The 27744-nt window shown below is 41.0% G+C and overlaps 1 protein-coding gene across 1 annotated transcript in view; it reads left to right on the top strand.

Annotated features, from left to right (window-relative positions):
* Positions 1-27744, top strand: part of kcnh8 (potassium voltage-gated channel, subfamily H (eag-related), member 8) — a 167551-nt gene that overhangs the window by 71529 nt on the left and 68278 nt on the right. Inside the window, exons 7-8 of the mRNA XM_049476012.1 lie at positions 17640-17865; positions 23545-23748. Of these exons, the coding sequence (XP_049331969.1) occupies positions 17640-17865; positions 23545-23748 (430 nt within the window). The remainder of the gene's footprint in view (positions 1-17639; positions 17866-23544; positions 23749-27744) is intronic.

Genomic DNA, 27744 nt, shown 5'->3' with positions numbered 1-27744 from the left:
CAAGTCAATTAACGTTTACTACCTTTAAAACCCAATCTTTAATATATTTTACTATTAAAAGTTTCAAGGGGAAGGAAAGAACAATAATTAATTTTCACTGGCCAGGGATACTCCTATATTCTAAACATTCTATATATCTGCCTTGGAAGGGCTCCACTTCCCTTGTTACTGCTGTCCACTACTGGATGTTACTGCTGTATCTGGACTTCCACAATGCACACTGGCTCACCGGCATACACAGGGCTGCAGTTCACTACAAAATAGGCTCTTATTCCACACTGTATCTGGACTCCCACAATGTGTACCGGATTCACTGGTGCACAACGGCTGACTTCTCCAGCCCTACCACACTCCAAACCAACCGAATGAAGTACCAAAAACGCTGCTCTGAAGTTTCAGCCCTCCGTGCTACCTGCACATATCCCTGGCAGTGAGCCAAAAAGATCGCTGGGCAAGATCCCACGAGCCTTTTAAAAATGGCGGCTGCACGCTTCTAACCAAACGAGAGTTAAACAAAGTCTCACGAGACTTAAACCAAAGCCTGCAAGCCTTAAGACATTTGTAGTGCACTACCTCCCTCTACTGGAGAGCCTCAAGAGTACACTGCCAGCTTCACTCACCATAACCCCATTACAGGTTACATCCACCCCCCCTTTAAATGGAACACCGTCCCGGTGTTAACCTATTCTTGCCATGGCCTAAAGTAAGCACCAACTGACAATGAAACTGCTGGGCGAGCTACAGTCCCACTCATTCCACTGTGTAGTCTCCCCACTGATCGAGGAACATTATAAGGATTGGAATGTAGGCCAGCTGTCTTTCTAGTGGTCCGTCTCACCTGAGGGGCTGGTGCATGGCCACCCGATATGCTTGATCTAAGGGGTACTGGCAACTCAGACTCTTCTCTGGATCTCAACCATTGTCCAGCAAGGGGATGCTCCTCCTCACTGCTAGTGCTATCACTCATTGGGGGATTCAAGTGAAGTTGACCTTCCTCCTCACCACTAATAGGGCTACTGCTCCTCAAAGGAAATATTTGACTCTGGCCTTCGTCCTCTTGTTCTGTCGGACAAATGACCAAAGGATGCCCAGGTACCACCTTCAGTTCAGAGCGGTGCAAGTTTTTCTCTGGGCCAGGACTCTCTACAGGGCGGATGGAATACACCCTCCCTTCTCCATCAAGGCTTCGAGTGACACAGTACTTTGTACTGGCCCATACATCTTGAATCTTATTACGACCTAGAAGATGATTCTTTCTGTAGACAACTGTTCCAATTGGAAGAATGTCACTTACTCCAACTTCGTTCTGACGTTTACGTTGAGCCACAGCATTCTCCAGTTGTTTCTTGGCATGAACATAGACAGTGCGAAGGCGTTCTTGGTGATTTTCAATCCACTCTTCTACAGTGCCTTCAGCAAGGTCTTCACCTACTCCTAAAAGGGAGTCTACAGGTAGTCGTGGCTGCCGGCCAAACATAAGCTCATAAGGGGAGTGAGCAGTTGTCTGGTGTACAGTGGTGTTGTATGCAAAAAGGAGTTGGGGTAGGTACTTAGGCCATCTTCTCTTTTGCTCAGATGGAAGGGTACGCAATAAATCATGCATGGTGCGATTAAAACGCTCGCACTGTCCATTTCCTTGCGGGTGATAAGGTGTAGTGCGGCTCTTCTTCACATCGTAGATCTTGCACAAACTCTTCAGAAGGTCGCTTTCGAAGTTTCGGCCCTGGTCAGAATGTATACGCTGGGGAACACCATACACATAAAACCATTTCTCCACTAAAATGTGGGCAACGGTGCTAGCTCGTTGGTCCTGTGTAGGAAAAGCCTGTGTAAACTTGGAAAAGACATCTGTGATCACAAGCACGTTTTCCCTCCCATCACTGGCCCGGTCCATCAAAGTAAAATCAATGGCTATAATCTCCAGCGGCTTGGAAGCTGATAAGTTGCCCATAAATGTTCGTATTTTGGGTTGCCCCATTTTTGCCACCACACAGCGGGAACACTCTTTGCACCAACGTTCAATCTTCTTCCACATATGCGGCCAGAAACACCTCTGTCTTACCAGACTTGCTGTTCTCTCGGCTCCTTGATGGCCATGGTTATCATGGAGGGCAGTCAGAACTTCCTTCTGCAGGCACTCTGGTAACACCAACTGCAAAAATTCTTCCACTCCATCAGGTGTTCTTGTTAGACGGTACAACACACCATCACACTCCCTGAGCTTATTCCATTGACGCACAAGTTCTAGGACTTCTTTTGATTCTTGTGCCCGCTCCCCAGCGGTTGGAAATTTCTGCCTATGCCAATACTGCAGGAATGGCCCAATCACAGGGTCTGCTGATTGTAACCTTTGCAGGTCTGCCTTGGGACGGAGAGGGACAGCATCTATAGTGGATATAGTAGCTTTGGTAGCACCCACCTGCAATGGAATAGAAATCCCAGAGACAGTTTCTTGAAAGGACTGTGGTGTGGGACAAGCTGGTAGTCGAGACAAAGCATCTGCATTGCGATTAGACAAGCCAGGTCGATACTTGATATTGAAATTAAACAAAGCCAATTGTGACACCCACCGTTGTTCCACAGCCCCAAGTTTGGCTGTCTGTAGGTAACTCAGGGGGTTGTTATCTGTGTACACTGTGAACTGTGCACCCAATAAGTACTCTCGGAACTTTTCAGTGACAGCCCACTTCAGGCCAAGCAATTCTAGTTTCATTGAGCTGTAGTTAGACATATTTCTCTCACTGTCCCGCAACCCCCGACTGGCATAAGCTATAGGTCTGCGACCACCCTCTTGATCTTGAGATAACACAGCCCCAAGTCCTCCATGGCTAGCATCAATCTCCAATATAAAGGGTTTTGAAAAGTCAGCATAACCCAGGACAGGTGCACTCACCAGCTTTAGTTTCAGTGTTTCGAAAGCTTCTTCACAAGCATCACTCCAATGCCCCTCCACAGGCTTTGTCTTGACCCTTCTTTTCCCCCCTTGCAGCACTGCCACAAGTCGATGAAGTGGACTGGCATGTTTGGCAAAACCTTCCACAAACCTACGATAGTAGGAGGCAAAACCAAGAAAAGATCTGAGTTGTGTTACTGTCTGGGGACGCTCCCACTCAGACACAGCCTTAATTTTCTCAGGATCAGTTGCCACACCAGCTGACGATATCACATGCCCCAGATATTTGACCTGAGATTGGAAAAAATGGCACTTAGACAATTTCAGCTTCAGATTATTTTGCTGCAACCGCTTGAGCACAACTTCAAGGCGCTGCAAATGCAAATCAAAAGTGGAGGAGAAAATGACAATGTCATCAAGATACAAAAGTAAGGATTGAAAGCGTTCGTCACCAAATATACGCTCCATCAATCGCTGAAACGTACTTGGAGCATTGCATAATCCAAACGGCATTCGATTAAATTCAAAAAGTCCAAAGGGTGTGCAGAAAGCAGTCTTAGATTTGTCATGTTCAGCCATAGGGACTTGATTATAGCCACTGGCTAAATCCAAAGTTGAAAAGAACCGGGCACCACCTAATGCATCCAATGATTCTTCAATACGGGGAAGGGGATAAGCATCCTTCCGTGTCTTTGAGTTGAGTTGTCTATAATCCACACACAGCCTGATTGTACCATCCCGCTTTTGTACTACCACCACAGGTGAAGAGTAGGGACTGCAACTCGCCCGAATTACCTTACGGTCTAAAAGCTCTTGAATATGACCCTTAACCAAATCATACTGGGAAGGGGGAAGGCGTCTGTATCGTTGTTTAACTGGGGTGTCGTCGATAAGAGGAATCTCATGTTCAATAAGATGGGTACAACCCAACTCTCCCTCATCCTGGCTAAACACAGAGCTATAACGCTGTAAGAGGTCTTTCCCCAGCTGTGACTGTTCAGGAGTAAGAGTAGGCCAAGAACCAACAGTCAAATCAGAAAAATCTTCAGCTACAGCCAAAGACTGCACTGCCACCACCTGTTCAGAACAATGAAAAAGTTCCTCTACCTTGCCAGTTGAAAAGGTAGGCTGCATCTCTACAGCAAACAGCTGACCCAAAGTAACCCTAGGGGGAAGCCAAATATCTCTATGTTCTACATTGACTACTGGGACTGCCACCGAACCTGAGTCAATGGAAAGAAGAGCACGAGACATAAGCAAACCATCTGGCAATGTATGAGCATGTGGCTCGAAAAATGCAGATGACAAAACTGCTCCAAAGTTGTTGTTACACGTTGCTACTACCAACTTAACTGAACCAGCTGGAACCCGCACCGCTGCTCGACCACGAACTGTCACCTGACCCAAACAGCCTGTAGGAGGTAAACACTCCAGGCGATGACACTCAGCCAGTGCTTGTTTCCAAGGCCCACCCACAGACTGGAGCGCAGAGCTCTGAAAGAAGGCAGACCCATGCTCAGAAAACAGTTCAGAATAACAATTATGAATGACATTCATACCCAACAACCCAGGTACCTTGGCTTTCTGCTGTTGGAATGGCAAATCTGTAGAATCCCTTACCACCAACACTCCCATACGTGGTAGCACTTTACCTAAAACTTCAATGTCCAATTCTAAATAGCCAAGATAAGGAATATCTAACCCATTTGCAGCCTTAAGCTGCAACCAATGACAAGCTTTTAATGCCCCACCACCCCTATCCTGGAAGTGTTCACGAAAGGCCTCCTCTGTTATGGTAGTGACCATCGACCCAGTATCTAATAGGCAAGACATAACTACCCCACCCATACTAACCTCAACTACTGGACAGGTGCCAACAAACTTACTAAAACAAGCTGAATTATTTCTAGAGCCCTGAACATTCCCGTCCGATGCCTGGCTCAGGACATCAGCGGGAATTAGTTTTCCGGAAAAGAAGCATCTCTAACTGTAGCCCTAGTCTGTCTGTCTGGTGTACCATTTACAGATGTAGTATATCCCCTATTGGATGCTGAACGTCTTAATCTTGTAGGGCAAGACCTTACCATATGACCAGGCTGTTTACAGTTCAAGCAAATAGGCCGACCATCAGGATGGAAAGGATATGGACGTGTATTTGAGGTCTGCTCCCTACCCACAAAAGCATTAGGCATACTGGAGGAATCTAAACGTTTTAAAATAGCATCAAGCTGAGCTTGCTGATTCTTAAGACACTCCTTTAACTCTAGCAATTCATTACTTTGATGTACTGGGGCACCGTTATCCACTCTAGGACTATCCATGAACCTCACCTGAGAATCACAAGAATAGACCCTACTCCTTGGAACTACCAGTCGTTCCCCATCTTCCACCCAACGAATAGCCTCCCCCCGAATGTCTAAAAGTGAAGCTTCAGGGTTAAGACGCACAAAACGCTTTAATTCTCTTCGAAGTAAACCATCGCGAACATGTTCTACAAATTGATCCCGAACTAATGAATCAGAGTTTGGGAAACTTTCCGGGCTACTTCGCTTTACGGCCTCCATTAGTGACAGCAAACTATGAGAAAATTCACGAAGAGATTCCCCCTCCAATTGTTTACGCTGAAAGAATTGTTTTTGTAACCCGACGTAAGACTGTGAACACCCAAATATCTCTAACAGAATGGTGAGAATTTTCTCAGGATCGTTCCTGTCACTAACTGGGCGAAACTTAACCTCATTCTTTGCTTCCCCATCCAAATGGTCAAGTAGAAATAAGGCCTGTTCTGGGCGAGACATATAGCGTGTTTCCAAAGACCTACGGGCTTCCTCTACCCATTCCTCCACTGGTAGAGAATCTCTGCTATTACCAGAGAATCGGGGACATTTTCTCTCTCTGGGTACATACACATAACGCTCTGGGCCTACTTCACGAATAGGAGGAACACTGCTAGTACTGGGTCCCCCAGGATTTTTAAGCTGATCATTTTCAGTCTGTAACTGTTGGATTTTCTCAGTTAACTGTCTTAACTGCTCTGCCATGTTACCTTCTGTGGTAGACATATGTATACAAAATGAACAAATAAAATAATTAAACAAACAAAACAAACAAAAAAAATATATGTGGAAAGGAAATAAGAGAAGAAAGAAAAAAAAAAAAAGGTCTTCTTGATGGTCCAACGCCGGACTGCCAACCTTCCCAAAATCAACTACTGTTCCTTCCTTCCCCAAAGGAGTGCCAACTCAAAATATTTAGACCACAAAACTAAAAAAAACAGTCATCAAATCTCAAATTCACCTTTAGAGACCCTGCCGACTACGCCAAAAATGTAAGCCCCCCAAACCACTAGGCCCAAATAATAACACCCTCTAATAATTCCCAAAGCAATTAAACAAACAACACTACTGCCTAGGGGTAGTAGATAGTACCAACTGACTCGGTCCCCACTCAGGTTTGGATAAATAGTGGTGGATTACCCAAGGTGAAATAAGAGAGAGATGATGACGTTTCACAATGTGTCTTTATTAGAAAATCTAAAATAAAAATAAAAAAAAACAACAACTCGTTTGCTCACAAGAATTGACCCAAAATCCACAATTGGCAGTGTTAATAAAGGAATTAATTGCCTGGTAGCATGAACGTGGGAAAACTGGTAGTATAATACCCCAAAAGAAAATAAACGAGAGTTTACAAGAGTTTAAGGGCTCAATTATAACCAAATACTTCAAAAAAATAATATAAATAAAATAGATAACACAACAAACTCAATCAAACAAATTCAAAATTAACTTAAAGAAAACACACTCCACCCCAAAAGAGAACCCTCACGACTTGTACCTCAGCTTAGTTAACACGAGATTATAATAATACCACCTCCCACCAGGCCCCACACTGTCCAACTGGTTCAATTGAATGTGATGCAATTTTAATGTAAAACAGAATTGGCACTCAAGTCAATTAACGTTTACTACCTTTAAAACCCAATCTTTAATATATTTTACTATTAAAAGTTTCAAGGGGAAGGAAAGAACAATAATTAATTTTCACTGGCCAGGGATACTCCTATATTCTAAACATTCTATATATCTGCCTTGGAAGGGCTCCACTTCCCTTGTTACTGCTGTCCACTACTGGATGTTACTGCTGTATCTGGACTTCCACAATGCACACTGGCTCACCGGCATACACAGGGCTGCAGTTCACTACAAAATAGGCTCTTATTCCACACTGTATCTGGACTCCCACAATGTGTACCGGATTCACTGGTGCACAACGGCTGACTTCTCCAGCCCTACCACACTCCAAACCAACCGAATGAAGTACCAAAAACGCTGCTCTGAAGTTTCAGCCCTCCGTGCTACCTGCACATATCCCTGGCAGTGAGCCAAAAAGATCGCTGGGCAAGATCCCACGAGCCTTTTAAAAATGGCGGCTGCACGCTTCTAACCAAACGAGAGTTAAACAAAGTCTCACGAGACTTAAACCAAAGCCTGCAAGCCTTAAGACATTTGTAGTGCACTACCTCCCTCTACTGGAGAGCCTCAAGAGTACACTGCCAGCTTCACTCACCATAACCCCATTACAGGTTACATACTGTACCCACCCAGAGAGTGCAAGGACAACTGTGCTCTCTCAGGAGTCCTGTAGCTGATGGCAAGCTGCATGAACAGGATTCGAATCACAGTGGCAGCGCTTAGCTTGCTGGAACACTCAGAGCCCCCAAAAAAGCTCAGTTTTAACACTCTGCATACTAAAAATGCAGGGTTTACATCGGTCTCTGGCTCATGTTGGGTCGGGACGAGCTTGGGCCGGGTCAGGCTGGACTTATTGGGCCCGATCTAAGCTCTAATACAGAAAGGCTTCTACTATGAATATACTGGTCCATACATAACTACATGCCCAGTTCTCTCTCTCTCTCTCTCTCTCTCTCTCTCTCTCTCTCTTTCCTCTACCTCTCCAAATAAATTCAATTTCTGATCATTTTTCAATCTTCAAAGGATTTAATCTCTCAGAATCTCCTGGAAGTATCTGATTGGAGAGGAGTCACTGTATCTGAGCTGACCCTTTACTCCTCTCTCCTCACGCCGTGTCTGCGGGGAGGTGTGTGTGTGTGTGTGTGTGTGTGTGTGTGTGTGGTGTGTTTATGGTGGATCAGGAGGAGATGGAGTTGGTATGTGGAGAAGATACTGGCTGACAGGAACGCTGCTGCTGCGGATCACAGAGCTTCAGTTTCTAATTGAGAGGAAAGCCAGACAGGATTTCAGTTCACGATCGATCAGCACTGCTGGGTGCACACACACACACACACACACACACACACACACACACACACACACACACATATATACTCTATATAGTATTATACATCTCTGTATAAAAATAAGAGAGCACTTAAAAATAATGAGTTTCTTTGATTTTACCAAATTGAAAACCTCTGGAATATAATCAAGAGGAAGATGGATGATCACAAACCATCAAACCACCAAACTGAACTGCTTGAATTTTTGCACCAGGAGTAAAGCAGCATAAAGTTATCCAAAAGCAGTGTGTAAGACTGGTGGAGGAGAACATGATGCCAAGATGCATGAAAAACTGTGATTAAAAACCAGGGTTATTCCACCAAATATTGATTTCTGAACTCTTAAAACTTTGTGAATATGAACTTTTTTTTTTGCATTATTTGAGCTCTGACAGTGTATATATACACAAATGTCCAAAAATAATGAGCCCTCAGTGAGTTTAAAGGAAATCAGACAGGACTTCAGGACTTCCACTGTGGCTGAAATAGAGAGAGAGAAAGAGAGAGAGAGAGAGAGAGAGAGAGAGAGAGAGAAAGAGAGAGAGAGTAAAAGGCCTTGTGATCCCAGTGCTTGTAAAATGAACCTCAGCAATCTCTGGGCTGTTCCTTCAAATCTGAACCAATTACGGAGTTCACCTCCCTCCCCCGATAACCCTCAGAGCCTGCTCTTCAACAGTACTACACACACACACACACACACACACACTTCAAGAGACTGTCTAAATGTCTGCACTAAAACCTTTTCTCTTTCTCTTCCCTAATTCTCCTGATATTTATTCCCCTTTTCTTCTGTCTACTTCTTCTACACTGACAAATTAAATATAGTATATATATTATATATATAAATAACTCCTATATAGATGTATTACACCCAGCGTGATCTATTCTAATCGTTTATTTCTTTTACTGTTGAGGATTATGGCTTACAGCCAATAAAAACCCAATCATTTGGTATTTTTGGCAGCGTGCCAAGTCCTGCTGGAAAATGAAATCTGCATCTCCATAAAAGCTGTCAGCAGAGGGAATCATGAAGGTTGGTCCACTGTGTTATGTCAAGTCCAAAGTAGACAGAGACAGAGACCTAGAGAGGCGCTAACAGTCAGATGTTCATTGCTATCTTGGCAGTGAATTATCAAAACAGTCACGTCCCCTGGATACACAGCAGTGCACAAACCTAACTTTTACATCACAAATAAACACAATGAATGAGTGTGAACCAGCAGGCCAGTTTCCTCTCATGAGAAGCGTTGGAACACATCAGGGTAGCTGCGAAGTTAAAATAGCAATCCGCCAGAGTCAGAGCTCACCTGACTCTTCAAGAGATTGATGAGCAAGTGACACTCTGATTGGTTTCATTTAGAGCGTTTTAAGTTAACAGAGGTGTAGGTGTGGGTTTGACATTGGGGAAAACACAACCAAAAGTGACTTTACATCCTAAACATTACATTTACTGCTGTTAGAAAAACATACAACAAAAACGGATCAGTTATCACCTAATATTTAAAATAATATAAAAGATTTAGTTATTATTATTATTATTATTATTATTGTTATTATTATTGTTATTATTATGTATTCGCATGTCTATTCTGTTATATACTTACATTTACTCCACTCTTTTTAAAAAATCTCAATTGCTTTGTTTCCAGTGTTTTTTTATTTAATTTTTCATTGATGGCATACGTCACGCCCTTGCTCTGTTGCTCTGTGTTTCTCCGTTTCCCAGTAATTTTCCAGTCACGTGCGTAATTTGTAGCTCCGCCTCTTCGTTACCTGTTTCCCCAGGTGTTTGCTTCCTATGTGTGTACATATAGTCCTCCTGTGTCAGTGTTTCCTCGTCGGTCTTTTCACCTTCCTCTGTTGTTTGTCTCTCCGTGTTCACTAGTTTATTGCACTCTCCCATAGTCCTTGTTTATTTATTATTTATATTTTTCCCTGCCCTGTTTAGTTCTGTTTCTTTGTTTCTTCTATTTAATAAATATATTCCTGCTTCTGGCAGTATAATGCTACTATAATAAAAATGATAGTATAATAAAATGATAAAATGAAATGAAATGTTACACAGTAAGGCTGTGTCCCAAACAGCACACTCTGGAACATTACACATTACACTCCCTAATGCCCAATGAGGCGAAAGCTTGGGTCAGTGAATCTGAATGGATCTGAATGCAAGCCACAATGGCTGCCAAATACGCTTTCAAAATAAAAGCTTATTTTAAATCAATTTCTGCTTTTTCTGCAGTATCAATCCCCCTATTTCTGATATCTCCTCCGGTTCTTGCGCCAATGAGAGTTACGGTAGCTTTTCCAGTCATTACGATAGCAAAGACACACTGACACGCCCTAAATCAAGCTGAAATTCTGAAAGCCTCTCCTTCTAATCTAACATCCTGTAAATATGATCTCCATCTTGCTTATATGAATATGACTAGTATTTATAGAAGGTTTGAACACAACATTTTCCCATTACCTGAATAACTAAGCTAACTAAACTTCTGTAGCAAACATGCCAACTGATTAATGACTGGTCCTCATAAATAAGGTTTACAAGCTTAAAGTACTTCTACAATCCAGTACCAATAGGGAGGATGGAGGATGGGTTCCCCTACTGAGCCTTGGTTCCTCTCAGGGTTTTTTTTTCTGAGTCTGAGGGAAGTTTTCTTGCTTCTATTTGCTCACTTGAGACGAAGCCCAGATCCAAATTATTCATTCACCACATGGTGCAATAACAACCCAACCACCAACTTACCCATCGATTTCCTATACCTCAACTGCAACCTTCTGAGTCATGGTTGAGCTATCAATCTCACTGCTTTAAAACTACCATCTAGCACTGGCTTCCTACTGCACGTAGAAGCTGCCTGAACTGCCAGAAGCTGATGGAATTCCAAACTAGCAAAAAGAATGGTAAAGATAGAGAACGCTTATTTTTATTGTGAACAGATTCCATTAACCATTAACCCTTTGAACTCTAGGCTGTTTTGTTGTGTTTTTTCTTTGTTTCTGTTTTCAGTTCCTCTTTCAGGTCTTATAACACAGTAATTATATCAGACAGACACATGCCCTGATCTCTTTCACTCCAGAAGACATACGGCTGCTCAAAAATGTCATTTAAAATGTAAAAGGAAGCAGAATTGTTATATTTTCCTGGATCTGATCATGTTTTACTTAAAATTTTACCAAACGCCTGTTTTTTGTTTTTTATTTTACATATTTTTGAATGTATAGACTTGAAATATATTCACACCTAAGATATCTTTTCACAAATGGTTACGACAAACGACAAAGCCTCAAAATAAGTGAAGTAAGACTCAAATCAAGCAAAAATATTTTATTTTCTCACTTAAATTTCTACACTTGTATCAGAATAACTTGACTGGTGACTTTTTGTGTTTATTTCGAGTTCAAATTACTTAAAATAAGGTGAACATTCTAAGTAAGTGTCACGAATGACCCAGGCAGGGAGACGAGGAGACGGACGCAAGTGCAGGTAGGGTGAAATAAATAATTTAATAAATAAATAACAAATAAACAAAGAAACAAGGAACAAGTAAACACTTAACAAAGATAAACGAATAACCAAAAACCAAAACAAACCAGTGAAACTAGAGAACATAAACTAAACAAAACAAGAGATAATAAATAACAAAATAAACTGGGAGTAAATAAACAAAGAAACAAACGAGGGACTGAATAAATACAAAACTAAACAAGGCAGGGATATATACAAGGAAAACTAACAAGAGGCTAAACTAGACAGGGAAAAACTAAACTAGACAAGAACTAAACTAAGAAAGAAATAAACTAAGCAGGGAACTAAAGCGAACAAGAAACAAGAAGATGTAAACAAGGAACTAGGGCTAGGGCTAAGGCTGAAATCACAAAGAGACACGGAAAGACAAACAACAGGGGTTAGTGCAAAGACCGACGGAGACAAAGTGGCAGAGGAGGGCTAATATACTAACATAAAACACACTAGAATTGGAAACACCTGGGGAAGGGGCGGAGCTACAAATGAGAAACACGTGGTGGAAATCTAGTGACAAGAGACACAGAGGAGCACAGGTCACGTGGGAATAACACAGAGACATGAGACAAGACCAGGACGTGACAGTAAGACTAAAATAAGTAAAACATTCTTACATTTACAGTGATTACATTATCACAGCAAGAAATAAGATGTATTGCTTTGTAACTAGATTATTTCACTTCCTAAGATTTCATCTGTTCAGATTATATGTGGTGCTTTTTTCATATTGCTGAGATAAATGGATCAGTGTAATTTGCTTTGGTGCCTAAAACTTTTGCACAGTACTGTAAATGCGTTTCACATTTTGATCTGAATTACTGAAATAAAGAGATGCACCGGTATAAGGTTCACTTGCAGGGATATAAATGAAATACCATGGTCTGCTTAGTCTACAGATGTCTACAGTCCAGTTGAACATCTATAAAATATCTGGAATCAATGAAAAAACTCCTTACTAGAACGAATGGTGTTCCATCTCTCCAGTACAGTTCCCAACATGTGGCAGAGTGAATCTGATGGCTCACGGAGACCCAACACCCAACATAGCGACACTTTCTGATGAGTAATGTCGTGGTGTGAATATATCACTGAACCAGTCGGCCATGTCCGTCCATATTTCTCTCTTAATAACAGTAATGTTCTCAAAGCGAAACCCCAGAGACCCATCTCCTCCTCCCTGGTTCTTATTAATATTTGATTATTAGATGAAGGATGTGGTCTGTTATGGTGTGGATGATTATTTAATGCTGCAGGGTTAGGGAAACGCCGGCTCTCTGTGGAAGTGCACGGCTGATTATAATAATGGAGAGTATAATGGGTATTATTTACAGACTGAGCCCGAGGCTGGGCTGTAACGAGCTGACGGACAGCGTGTTTGTATGCGAGTGTGTTTAGTGTGAGTGGTGTAAGGTGGTGTAGGCGATGTGTGACAGTGTGTAGTGGATACTGTGCTGGGGTTCTGATTTCAGATATAATTGGGTGTGCAGCGCTACGCTACACACAGCTAATGCCGGCTCACTTCCTGAACACACTGGAATGGAAATTCCCCAGTTGCTTGAAGGGTTTGAGTGACAGGACTGTTCTTATCCACTTTTAATCACATTTATGATTAGAAGAAAATGACAAGTCCAGAGCAGAGTTTGAACCAGGGTTCATGTTCATGTGTGTGTGTGTGTTACATTCTGGTTCTGTTCTGTCTCTTTTCTAGCCTTTCTTTGTTATTTTACGTGTTCTGTGTTTTTCCTGTGTCTCTGTCTGTGTGTTCTCACCTGTTTTCCCCCTCATGACTCTAATCTGTAGCTCCGCCCCTGTCATTACCTGTTTTCCCAGGTGTCTCCCATTTCCTGTTTCCCTCCTTGTGTATTTATACCCCAGTGTTTCCGCGTTTCCTTGGTCTGTCTTTGTTGATTTTATGTTCTATCACGTCTCGTTTATTTCTTGTGCTTCTTCCCTGGTTATTTCCCTAGTTTATTTATTGTTTGTTTCCTGCTTTGTGTTTAGTTTAGTTTAGTTTTAGTTTCATTGTTTGGGTTTATTTGTTTGTTTCTTTGTTTAATAAATATTACTCCTTACTATTTATTTTTTTACTTTATGAATCCTAGAGGGAAAACCATGTATTGCAGCAACCAAACCACTGGAACATTTTCAGGGGTTGTGCCAAAATGTCATTCACATCACATTTGGTACATTTGGAACGAAATTGTGATCTCAAGATCAAACTCTTTTGGCCAGACCAAATTTTGGTTCTGTGGTCGGGACTTTGTGGCACCTTTTTTGGTTCAGATCAAACTAAGTAGGTGTGAAAGCACCCTTAGGCTTTCACAAATACACCAGCCAGCCGAAACACTGAAACCAACTGCCTAATATTGCAAATATTGCTTAATACCACCAAAGCAGCTCTAAATCATCAAGACACAACCTCTAAAAGAGCTCTAAAGGTATTCTCTGTGGTATCTGTACCAAGGTGGGTGGAGCCTACATGAGCATAAGTGAGTCTTGGGTACCCATACACAACCCTGTCTCTGATTTACCAGCTGTTCTTTCTCTTTTGACACTTTTGGTAGATACACCTGCCGATCCAGTGGTCTGACGCTAGGTTATGGTTAATATATTGGGAATCAGTATTGAGGCCAACGGCTCAGGAGCCTGAGTGACAAGACTCTCAGCAGCAGACGGGTCTACAGTGGCACATTGGGGCTCAGCTCGCAAATCTTTTTATACCGAGGCTGCTGTTTGACACCCCCTCCCTAAAATGTTCCTCCTGTGCTTTATGTGCCCTTCTGTCTAGAAATAAATCTGCCCACTGTAACAATTTACCCTTTAGGAAGGTCCATCTAAAATAACCTTCACAAAGTCCAGAGTGGCAAATTAAGTGCTGGAGGTACAAAATACTGTATTTCTCCCACTGCATTAAAAAAAAACATTACTAGTTGAACCCATAAACATATATACATAGACACCACATGCCACAGGAGTCAACCATGCACCCCCAGTGCATTTATTAGTACTGAGGAAGGTGTATAATAGAGCGCAGTAGAGACCAGAGGAGGGAGAAAGACTGTGGAGAGACCGCCTACTCATTTGAATAACCCCGCCCCTGAGGGCTGCCTCCACAGAGCTCTACACAGTCTATGGTCCCGCCCATACAGTCATTGGTCCCACCCGGCTAGGTGTAACCCAGCCCTTTTACAATAACCACACCTTTATGAATAGAGCTGAATAACGTTTTAAAAAATGAATTCTGTGGGGATATGAAATTGTACAATATAAGCAGAGGTTACACTAGCTGCTGCATTTAAATAATGGAGGTAGAATTACAGTATATTAGAAAAAAAACATGATTGAATAATTGTTCTGTTTTGCCATTGAAACCTATGGGGATGGATGGAGTTACGCAGCTTTCTGCAACCGAACAGCAGGGGGCGCCCGACCTGTGGTGGCTTCTCTTTTGAGAGATGATGCTCTGTCCAGCTATACACAGTCTATGTTACTACATCTTTGCCATTTGTAACAAACCAAACAGTGTGAAAATTGCGTAAAATTGGTAAAGTTGGGCACTGGGGGCGCACGGTTGACTTCTCCAATATGGAGCCACGCCGACATGCCAGCTCCAATAGATGGCGTCAGTCGATGCGGCGTCTATGTATATATGTCTATGGTTAAACCTTCCCTGTAATACTCATCTAGAATAGGCAAGGCTAGACCTGAACTAGCCTCAGACTTTCACCATTCCAGACTTGTTCCATACCCTTGCACAACACTTGATAAAAGAAGACACCAATGAGGAAGTGTTTCAGGTGTTATTTTAACCCATTAACAGCTAGCAGCTATCATCACCAGCTAGCAGTTATCCATTATGGCTAATCTGGCATTTTGAGCTTCAAAATAAAAGTCCCGGGACAAATCATACTAAAAAGATAAAGCACATCAGTATTTTATTTTTATTTGGACCATACTGAGTGAATTCTGTACAGTTTGAAGTGCTTTCATGATGAATGCGATTACATGTGATTAATTATGTTTAATTGTGATTATTTATTAATCGTAAAGCGTGTTATTAATAAATTTGATTTTATAATCTCCTGACTGCATTAATAGTAACCACTGAAATGAATATGCTCAAATATGAGCATGGCACATTCAAGTAAATTTAAGAAACATTTAGATTGGTTGTTTTGTGTTTTTCTGTTTTCTTAACTGTAATTGAAATTACATTATTGTTGTCTTACGTTTTAGATGTAGGAGTTGGTCAAACCAATAGAACAGTGATGTTTTTCTCTCTTTTTCTTCAGCACACACACACACACACACACACACACACACACACACACACACACACACACACACACACACACACACACACACACACACTTTTTTACCTGGAATCCTAATGTGATGCTGAGACATAACACATTAAACACGACTGTCTGTCCTGCTGTCAATCCTGTACAGACCAACAGCTGCAGCCAAAAGAATGAAAATGTGATTTTCCTTTCATGCTGTCACTCTCTCTCTCTCTTTCTCTCTCTCACACACACACACACACACACACACTACTGAAGGCTGCAGATCAGGATTATAACAGCTGTGTTTTAACACTTTTATAGAGGTGTACACACACACACACACTGTACACTGTGGAGAGGCTCTATTGTTCTGAAGGCTCTTTGTATAACTCTCTTTGAGGTCAAACCTCTTTCACTCAAGCTGTTCTACAGTGTGTGTGTGTGCTGGTGTGTGTGTGTGTGTGTGTGTGTGTGAGGTTTCATGGACCATGTCCTTCAGCTCCAGTTCATTTCTTAAGGAAATTTGGTCCCACTTCACCAATTTTGTGTGTGTGTTCCATTTTACTGTATATTGCCCCGTCCCCTGAGAAAACCTTCACTGGTTTTATGGTTTTAAAGAGTATTTTAAAGAGTTTATCCTGCTTTTATTGGAGTAACTGTCTCTATTGTAGAAGACTTTGTATTAGATTCTGTAGTGGAGATATTGTCCAACACCCAGGGATACCTGGGATACCGTTCCAACTGATTATTTTTTTTAACACCATAACAACTATTTGGGTGACCACAGTAACCATTCGGCAACACCTTAGCAACCACCTAGCTACACTGTAGTGACCACCTGGTATACCACAGAAACCACCTTTCAAAAGAACATTTACCCTAGTGGCCAAATAGAAATCGGCATAGCAACCGTTTGGAAGTTGAAACGGCATAGGTTCAATAATTTTCATGTTTTATTATACTTGTTATGTAAAAGTTACTTTATTTCAGTAATTCAGTTGAAAATGTGAAACTCATATATTATATAGATGTATTAAAACACAGAGTGATCTATTTTTAGCGTTTATTTATTTTATTGTTGATGATTTTTAGCTTAAAGACAATGAAAACCAAAAAATCAGCATCTCAGAAAATTAGAATATTACATAAGACCAATTGGTACTTTTGGCAGTGTGGGCAGTGTGCCAAGTCCTGCTGGAAAATGAAATCCACATGATATAACACAGTGAAAACGTGAAAAAAAAGCAATTCATGCTTCCCTCTGCTGATGACTTTCAAGCAGATGCGGATTTTATTTTCCAGCAAGACTTGGCACACTGCCCACACTGCCAAAAGTACCAATTGGTCTTTTTATTGGCTGTAAGCCATAATCATTATAAAAGAAATAAAGGCTTAAAATAGATCACTCTGTGTGTTTAATACATTTATATAATATATGAGATGCACATTTTCAACTGAATTACTGAAATAAAGTCACTTTTCAATTATATTCGAACTATTTTGAGATTCACAAGTATTATGCAATGCGTATGTATGATATTAATTTCCATATGCTATATGAGTATAATTATTTAGTGGATTAAATATATAAATATATATAATAGTGAAATGTTTGTGATTTTTTTTTCTCAGGTGTCTCATCGTCAGGTGTCGGTAGTTCACCTGCTGAAGACGATCCGGCTGCTGCGGCTGCTGCGGCTGCTGCAGAAGATGGACCGGTTCTCTCAGCACAGCACCGTGGTTCTGACCCTGCTCATGTCCATGTTCGCCCTGCTGGCCCACTGGATGGCCTGCGTCTGGTACATGATCGGCAAGAAGGAGATGGACAGCAACGCCCACAAGAACAACTGGGATATAGGTGAGATCACTGCACAGTACTGAAAGACTTTAAAGCCACAGTCTGTGAGTTTTTAGTGAGAATGTGTAATTGCATTAAGCATGCTGAAAAAAGTCCTGACCTCAACACAAAAGAGCACCTTTGGGATGAGTTACAGCGGAGACTCCCATAAACACACTCCTAAACCTTGTGGAAAGCCTTCTTAGTAAAAGAGAAGCTTAAAACATCAATTTAAAAGTTGAAACTTTTTATTAAACTCTATGGATTAAGAAAATGGGATGTTTGAGTGGAGTGTAGTCCAGCAGTCGTAAGCACTGCCACTATCTATGGTTTGAATCCCAGTCATGCAGCTTGTCATCAGCTGCCGGAGCCCTAAAAGAGAGCACAATTGGTCGTGCTCTCTCTGGGTGGGTACAGTAGATGGCGCTCTTTCCCCCTCATCACTCCTAGGGTGATGTGGATCAGCACAAGGCTGCGTCTGTGAGCTGATGTATCAGAACCGAGTCGCTGCGCTTTCCTCCGAGCGACTTTAGTTTCTGCCTGTTCTCGTTTTTTCTCTTCTTATATCTCCTTATAAGGGTGTTTTTTTTTCGACTGTGTCCTAATTCACAAGCCGGGGCAGCGGTAGTGTATTGGACTGATCGGATTCGATCCCTTCATGAGGAGCGGTGTGTTTATTTATTTATTTATTTATTTATTCCTTTCTTCTTGGCTTTACCTGCTTTAAGATCAACTTTTCTGCAATTGGGTTCAACAACCCTCTGGGCTGGAGAGCTACTAGTATGTAGCACCACATCCCATTGCACTTCATTACACTTTATTTTCCAAAACAGTTTTTTTTTTTTCTGGCCGCCACGTAATGGCTTGGAAAATATCTGGCTTGCAGTCAAACTTAACTTCCGGCCCCTGATATAAAAAAATGGGAGACACTATATGTACAATACAACAAGGACACAATTAGACATACGTGAGACAGAAGACAATAGTTCAATAGTGATGAGGGGGGGGGGTTAAGATGGAATGACAGTACAAGTATAAGCAGAACTCGTATAAACAGTAGTATAATAGTAAATATGGCATGTAGCTTATACAGCTAAAGCTTGGTAAAGTGAGTTCATTGAGAAGCTCTGTAGAAGCTCCTGTAGAGTCGAGTCAGTTCAGTGATTTATAGAGAAAGAACAGAAAGAATGAAATAAAAGATGAGGAATGAAGTGAAGAAAGAACCTGACGTAAAGAGAAAGAGGGAGAAAGAGAGAGAGAGCGAGTGATGAAGAGTTCAGGGGATGATAAAAGAGCGCTCAGGTGCAGCTCAGGAGTCGGAGGGTGAGGGATGGTGGGTGATGTGGAGAGACGAGGAGAGGGAAAAATGAAAATGACACAGAGGAAAGTGAGGAAAGTGAGGAAACTGAGCGAGTGCATCCAGCCAGGAGCCCCTTACAGCCCCTTACAGCATCCGGCGCCGGCCCCCCTCGACCCCCCTCAACCCCCCGCCCTCCTCCAGCAGCCGTAATTAGGCCCAGCGAGCAGTGCTGCGGTCAGCATCGACGGGCCACTGCTGGGATGTGGCCCCGGTGCTCCCGGATACTCCCTCCATCCTCCAGCCCTCGCCCCTCGCCCTTGACGCGCTGACCCCAGGGCGGTTACTATAGCAACCGCGGCGTGGGGATTCATGTGAACGTAAGGGCGGGCAATGCCGAGACGTTCTGCTCGATGACGGAGCTGACAATTAAGCAGAAGCTGTGTTCAGACCTACAGTATCTGCAGTGAAGCGACGGGAATCAGCACCAGGGAGCAGCGAGGAGCGTAATATATCAATATTACACATTTATATATCAAAATTACACTGTTTCCACTGTTCAGACGCTTCATTTTGTCCTTATTTGACTTTTCGCTATCAGCCACTGCTTCACAGCGCTGGCTCTGGAGTTGATCTGCCTTGTGAACAACCTGGTGTTCAATTAATTGCAGACATTATGAACCCAATACTGTTTCTACAGCTCTGGAAAAAAAATTATTTGATACATGGAGACAGCTTGGTGCCCAAAAGGACTACAAGACGGATGCTGAGCTGCTAATTTTCCTCTGAACAGGTTGTTAGTAAGCTAATGTTAGTTAACTAATGTCTTAATTGATAATTACAACACTCTCAATCATTAAAATCTATTAATGTTTAACAGTGTCTTAACTAGTGTCAATTAATAATCAGTTGAGGCATTTTACTGTTTTCTGCTTAATATTTTAATGACTAAATTGTAAGTTTCACTCGGTCCTTTTCTGCCATAAACTTTCATCTAACTCAAAATAACTTATATAATAATAATTTGAGTAAAATGGACATTGTTGTTTTATTCTATAAACTACAGACAACATTTCTCCCAAATTCCAAATAAAAATATTGTCATTTAGAGCATTTATTTACAGAAAATGAGAAATAATAACAAAAAAGATGCAGAGCTTTCAGAGCTCAAATAATGCAAAGAAAACAAGTTCATATTCATAAAGTTTTAATAGTTCAGAAATCAATATTTAGTGGAATAATCCTGGTTGGTTTTTGGCATCATGTTCTCTCCTCCACCAGTCTTACACACTGCTTTTGGATAACTTTATGCTGCTTTACTCCTGGTTTAAAAAGTCAAGCAGTTCAGTTTGGTGGTTTGATGGTTTGTGATCATCCATCTTCCTCTTGATTATATTCCAGAGGTTTTCAATTTGGTAAAATCAAAGAAACTTGTCTTTTTTGAGCACTCTCTTATTTTTTTCAGAGTTCTATTACATGTTTTGTGTGTTAAACTTCCTCATATTTATTAGATTTACCATTTAGTTGCAGAAACCAGCAGTTTCTGAAGCTGGTAACTTTAGTAAAACTCTTGCTCTTCCTTTCCTGGGGTGGTCCTGATGAGAGAGAGTTTCATCATTATAACGTATTTGATGATCTTTGTGCACTTGCACTTAAAGACAATTTTAAAGTTCTTATCATATCATATATTCTTATTTTCATTTTCTATTTTTTCCATTTTCTCCCAATTTAGCTCGGCCAACTGTTCCACCCAATCAGCTGCTACTCAGCTGTATATCCTCCATCACTTGTGATTCCACAACACAAGGAGGGTGAAGACTAGCACACGCCTCCTTCGACACATGTGAAGTCAGACTCCGCCTCTTTTTGAACTCTTTTTGCCGAGTAGCATCACAGCGCTAACGCTCAGAGGAAAGCCCAGCGACTCTGCAGGTTCTGATACATCAGCTCACAGACGCAGCCTTGTGCTGATCCACATCACCCTAGGAGTGATGAGGGGAAAGAGCGCCATCTACTGTACCCACACAGAGAGAGAGCAAGTACAACTGTGCTCTCTCGGGGCTCTGGCAGCTGATGGCGAACTGCATGACCAGGATTCAAACCAGCAATCTCTAGATCATAGTGGCAGCACTTTAGACTGCTGGACCACTCAGAGCATTGACTTTCATTTCTTGATGTCTTTTTTTTCTTTACTTAGTTACTTAGAGTACTTCTTGCTTCTTATAATATTTTTACAGTATTATGAATTATGATAAAATCTTTAATTAGGGACATTTCAGTCCAGTTTTTTGCCCTCTGATCCAATCAGAGTACTTGACCCTTAGTGAGTTTAGGCTCATATTATAAATTTCTGGATTGTAGAGAAAGTTATTCACACAAAAGAAGAGTAAACGTCTTTTATTACCCTTATTTTTAGGAAAGAAATAGAATAAATGGGCAGGTTTCCCATAATTAGTCTGTGTAGTGTATCTGGAACTATGGAAAACTGCTAGTTATGTCAGGTAGGAAGCTCCTGTAATGACTAGCTTCTCACTGATTAGACAGGTGTAGAATAACTACCAGAGAGACCGAGGCCAATTATTCTCTCCTGGACTCTCGGCCACTGATGGCTGTGGCATCACCCGGATCGAATTCACAATCTCTCAACAATAAGGCTCCTCTATTTTTATATCAAGGGTCATTCAGTCATTAGTCATAAGGTCATTAGTGTGGGTGGAGATCAGATCTGAGATCAGAAGGCTCACCTTGAAGCTTTTGACACAACAGTGCACCATTTTGTCTGTCACTAGCGGTATATTAAATATATATTTATCTATATAACTCTAGCAGCACTGCTAGATCTGATCCACTCATCTGATGCTCTGTATTTCCTGTACATATGCAGTAATGTCAATAAAACTACTATAGGAAATAGGAAATAGGAAATGATGTCACAAAAATACATTTTTTTTTCAAACCTATCTGGCCTACCTAATATTTAAATGGTAATATTTATTAATATAAATGTATAATAATTTAGGCCTGCATTTTCCCCTTTTATAGTAACAAAAATAAATAAACAAATAAATAACTAAATAGTAAAAAAATGATAAAATAAATACATAAATACATAAATAAATAAATAAAACATAAATAAATAAATAATAATAATAATAATAATAATAATAATAATAATAATAATAATAATAATAATAATAATAAATATAGCCGCAAGCGGCAATCAACGGGTTCAAGCAACAACTGGCACAATGGTGTCTACTAGAGCACAGGATGGTGATGTGTAAGAAGGTCTAATATAATTGGAGACACTTTTCAAAAGTGTATCAAAGATTATCAAAAGTCTTTGACCTGTTATTAATGTTGAGCAGAGTCCTTTCAACACGATCAGTGCTTAAATTCACATGCAAATCTATTAAAGTTTTTAGGATATTCATTACGTGTGTTACAATTAGTCAAAAAGCGTCTATATGTTGTGGTTTTTGATGAGGAGACTTCAACCATAATAACAATAACAGTAATAGTGTTTTAAATAAGCTTTCTTGTTTGCATTTTTTTTAAACAAAAAATAAACTGGTTGTGCACTGTTCTTTAGAACCTAAGGTCTACAAGAGGTGCAGTACCCACAAAAACGCTAGGGGGCAGTGCTGCATTCAGCACAGCTGGCTGGAGATCAGCCTAGTTTTAAAATTCAATGTGGAAACGTGTAAATCGAAATAGAAAAAAATTCAAGACACTATGGGCCCTGAGTTTTGCTTGTTAATCCTTTTTAACAGAAAAAAACACAGGAACTCCACTGACTGAATACAACCTAGACAGACGCCAACAGTCAGACGTTCATCGCAACATGCGATGTACATGCAACAGTGCACAAACCCAACTTTTACATCAACAATAAACCTATAAAAAAAATTGTTATAAGCAATATTCTAATATAATAATATTCTACATCAACACAAAATATAGGTCATTGTTGTATTACTTACTATTTGAGTAAAATGAGCTGCTGGTGCTCCTTCACATCGTGAAGCGTTGGACACGTCCAGGTAGCTGCACCGTTAAAATAGCAATCCACCAAAGTCAGAGCTCACCTGACTCTTAAAGAGAATGATGAGTAAGAGACACTCTGATTGGTTTATTTCAGGTTATTCCCAAAATTACCCACCCTCATGATTAATTAAGAGAATAAGTACATGCGTTTTGCACATTTTGAGGTACACAAGGTGTACTTTTCCAGTTGTTACGATAGCAAAGACACACTGACACCCTAAATCAAGATCCTATAGATTGCTAAAAAGGGCTCCTATGCTAAAAAATGCCCTTTAAAGATAGTTGAACTTTACGCCAGTAACAGTCATCTTTCTCGTTTAGGACTCTGATCTCTCTCTCGTTGTTTCCTCTCTCAGGTTGGCTACATGAACTGGGAAAACGTCTGGAGTCTCCCTACAACGTGACGAGTAATGTTACCGTCAGCGGTCCGTCGCTGCGCAGCGTCTACATCGCCTCGCTCTACTTCACCCTCAGCAGCCTGACCAGCGTCGGCTTCGGCAACGTCTCCGCCAACACCGACGCCGAGAAGATCTTCTCCATCTGCACCATGCTGATCGGAGGTGGGGAAGAGTGTGTGGGCTCGTGTTGTAGCTTTTTTTGTGTTTTAACAAGATCTGCAGAGCATGTGGGGCCAGGTTTTATGCGCGGATCAGAATACACAACTTTAGCCCCCCTAGACAGATTGCCTGCGTCAGATCAGAGCCGACCCTCCCCGATAGCAGGTGGCTAATGCTAGCGGCAGAGCGAGTGCGATAACAAGAGAAAAACACGACAATATGATCAGAAATTAGTAAAAAGTGATCAAACCTCTTTTCCTGATTCTTTTGATAAGGATTTAAGAGGGAAGTTTTTTTCCTCTGATTCAAAACACTTGCCAGATGTGAATCACTATCTTGTTGAAACTGAGGCAGTGAAAGCGCACCGCAGTTTGGACGCATATAATTACTTTCTCAGTGGAAAAGTTGTGAATACTTGCTCCTGTAGTAGAGAAGCATCACTATAGTGTATTTTGAGGTTGGAGCAAATCAAACTCTATCCAGCACGCACTCTGCATGATTTATAGATAAGAAGGAGGGAGGAGTTGTGAGGGACACTGTAACTGCAGGCAGGTCAGCAGTGTGAAAAACGAAAGCAGGCGTGTTTACTATGGAGGACCAAAAATGACATAAGTATAAATAAATAAATGTTGAAATAAATAAATTAATAAATAAATAAATAAATGTTAAATAAATATATAAATAAGAAATGTATTTATTTATTTATTTATTTATTTATTTATTCATTTATATGTGCATTTATTTATAAATTTATTAATTTCAACATTTATTTATTTATATATTTATACATTTATATGTGTATTTATTTATACTTATGTAATTTTTGGTCCTCCATAGTTTACTTGTTTAAAGAACATTTTGACCTGATTTTCAGTGTTTGTGACTCTCAGATTAGGTGAAGTTTGCATTCATGTTAAATTAAAAAGTGACGTCCACTGTTTTGAACACTGGTTACCGCTAAACGGAAGTGTCCTAGGAACAGCTTCGTCACTTCCTACGCTCATGAATATTCCTCTGAAACAGTCTATATAATCCATGAGATATTCTGTTTACAGGCACTGAAACCTTGCTAAAGTAGCTACGTCTTTACTATACCCCAGGTTCTGTCTGGAGTAAAGTTATACAAAGCCCGTGATGTTCTCTTCGGTTCACGCAGGAACCCAAGAGCTCACAGTCGCTTCCTCCTCTTCCTTTTGCGTTTTTCTGAGCACAAAAGCGCTTCCATCACTCAAAGGGCTTCTGTAGCCATGACTGTCAGATTCTATTCTCCTCCCCCCCGATGACCTACGAACTCACGCAAGGACGTGAACGATGATTGGTCGGTGACTAACGTGTAGTTCGTGTTGCCAGTCCCCCGAGTACAACACCAAATGAAGATAACTGCTTAATCTGACATAGTGAACATCGTGAGGGACGAAAATGGTGCGTAGCCTAAGCTTGGCTGAGGCTCCTTGACAAATATGGCATCCAATAAAATGCTAATGCTAACCAGTGACAGTTTTGAAACTGTTTTTTCCAACTTTGCTATTGATGTAACTGTATAGACTATGGTCACCATGTTTTAACAGACATGTTTTACAGTTTTAACATACCCATGTGTGGGTGTATGGGTAGACTTACTGGAAATCATTTTTTTTTATGGGTTTCATGATTTTTGCTACCTGCTGCTGAATTACCTGCTGTATTATTGCTGAACTCAGAACTCTTCTGATCATTTTAGTTGCATCTGGATGCACATTTGGGGCCCTATCTTATATGTTACTATGCTCATCGCTATCTTACACCCCACCAAAAACAGTCTATTTTCACACCTTACACCTGTGTTGTTTAAATAGAAATAGTGCGTGTGAATATATCTAGGCCTATGGGTGTGATGTTTTGGAACTGAGTATTCTGTGTGTTCAAGTGTTCAGGAGTTTTGCTTGTTTATCTTGGCAACAGAAAACACAGGAGCTCCACTGACTGAATACAACCAAGACAGACGCCAACAGTCAGATGTTCATTGCTATCTTGGCAGCACATGAACACACAGCAGTGCATAAACCCAACTTTTACATCAAGAATAAACAGAATAGTAAATAAAATAACATTGCTGTTCCCGTAAATGAGCTGCTGGAGCTCCTTCACAGCGTCAACCAGCAGCTCAGTTTCCTCTGCTGAGAAGAGTTTGTTGGACACGTCCAGGTAGCTGCACCGTTAAAATAGCAATCCACCAAAGTCAGAGCTCACCTGACTCTTAAAGTGAATGATGAGCAAGAGACACTCTGATTTGTTTAATTCACGTAACACCTAAAATTGACCATACCTGTGTGTTTTGAGCCAGGCAAGGTGTACTTTTCTCAACGTTACGATAGCAAAGACACACTGACACACCCTAGATCAAGCTGCACATTGCATGCTGAAATAGGACCCTTAGTTAAACTTAAAATCTGCTTTATCCAGTTGCAAGGTGAATATAATATTCTGAGATTTTCAGTGTGTTATCAGACTTGTTGGAGCTACTGAATGTGAGTAATGGTTAAATAAGGAATTTATAGAGCAGTAGAGCAGTGAAAGTTCTTGGGTTAAATTGTTTGTAATAGAAATCATTGGAAGTGGTTGCTGTGGCTGTGGGCATGCAGTGTGTGTGTGTGTGTGTGTGTGTTTGTTTTTATTGTGGTAAATGGGTTGAACTGAGGTCCCACCAGCTGTTGGTTCCCATTAATAATTCATGGTCTTTATTTTGTGAAATGTCACCCCCAGCCTGAGGGTGATCACGTCCTTCTTCCTGTCCAACAGTAATACATACATACACACAATCCAGACACACACTCACACACACACACACACACACACACCTCTCTAACCACAGCGTGTACACATGCAATCAGACCCCACCAGTAGAGCAGACTGGCCTTCAAATTTGGAGCTCCAGAGATCTGCAGAGTTCAGTCTGGTGTTCAGACAGATGATGATTTACTCTACAATTAACAAGTCTGAAATCACATCATGTTCAGCACCAAAATCTAGTGGCGTACGATAGGAAAGATCCACGTAGGACAGCATGCTTCTTTTAAGGAACCCTTTATTAACCCTTAGAACCCTACACACTAAGAAAAGTGAGTACAGATTTGTACTTAAAAGAGTACAAAGCTTGTCACTGGGGCTGTACCTTATAATGAGGTTCAAAAAAGTACCTTTCAGTGAAAGTCCTTTTTTGTACCCATGTTTTTATGCCAGTAAAGATTATAAAGATTATAAACATTATCATCAACTAAATATGTGTCAAGAAGTCAAGTCAAGTCAAGTCAAGTCAATTGTCAATGCTGCATATGTACAGGACATACAGAGAATTGAAATTACGTTACTCTCCTTCCCAATTTTACAGCAAGTACAGATAATGGATAATAAAGAAAAAGGGGAGACACTATGTGTACAATACAGCAGCAGGGACACAGACATACATGAGACAGAACAAGGTGCAGTAGTGGTGGGGGTGAAATAGATATATAAATAGAAATAAAAAGAAATAAAAATATAATCTAAATGAGTGGGAGACACTATATGTACAATACAACAAAAACACAATAGACATTTGTGAGACAGATAAGATAATACAGAAGATAATAGTGCAATATTAATGGTGATTAAGATCAAGTGACAATATAAATAGAACCCGTATAACAGTAGTGCAAATGTTGTATCTAGCTTAAGGCTGGTAAAGTTCTTAAAGTTCCCAGTTCTTGGGGAATTAAAGTGTGTATGACAGTGCAGCGTAACAGTAGTGCAGGTATTGGGTGTGTAGTGCAGGTCCTTTTACAAAAGTTACAGTACTGTGTGTGTTCTAGTGCAGAGTTTCAGTACTGTGTTGGTGGGAGGGTGTGGGGTCAGGATGATGAGAGTGTGTGTGCTGTGGGCAGGATTGGGATGGGGGGTAGTGCGGGAAGAGAGTTCAGCATCCTCACAGCCTGATGGATGGGGCTGTCTCGCAGTCTGCTGGTCCTAGACCCGAGACTCCGC

Source organism: Astyanax mexicanus, chromosome 3 (genome assembly GCF_023375975.1).
Source record: "Astyanax mexicanus isolate ESR-SI-001 chromosome 3, AstMex3_surface, whole genome shotgun sequence".
Classification (NCBI taxonomy): Eukaryota; Metazoa; Chordata; class Actinopteri; order Characiformes; family Acestrorhamphidae; genus Astyanax; species Astyanax mexicanus.
Note: the sequence above shows the minus strand (reverse complement) of the source record. Positions and strands in the feature narration are given on the sequence as shown.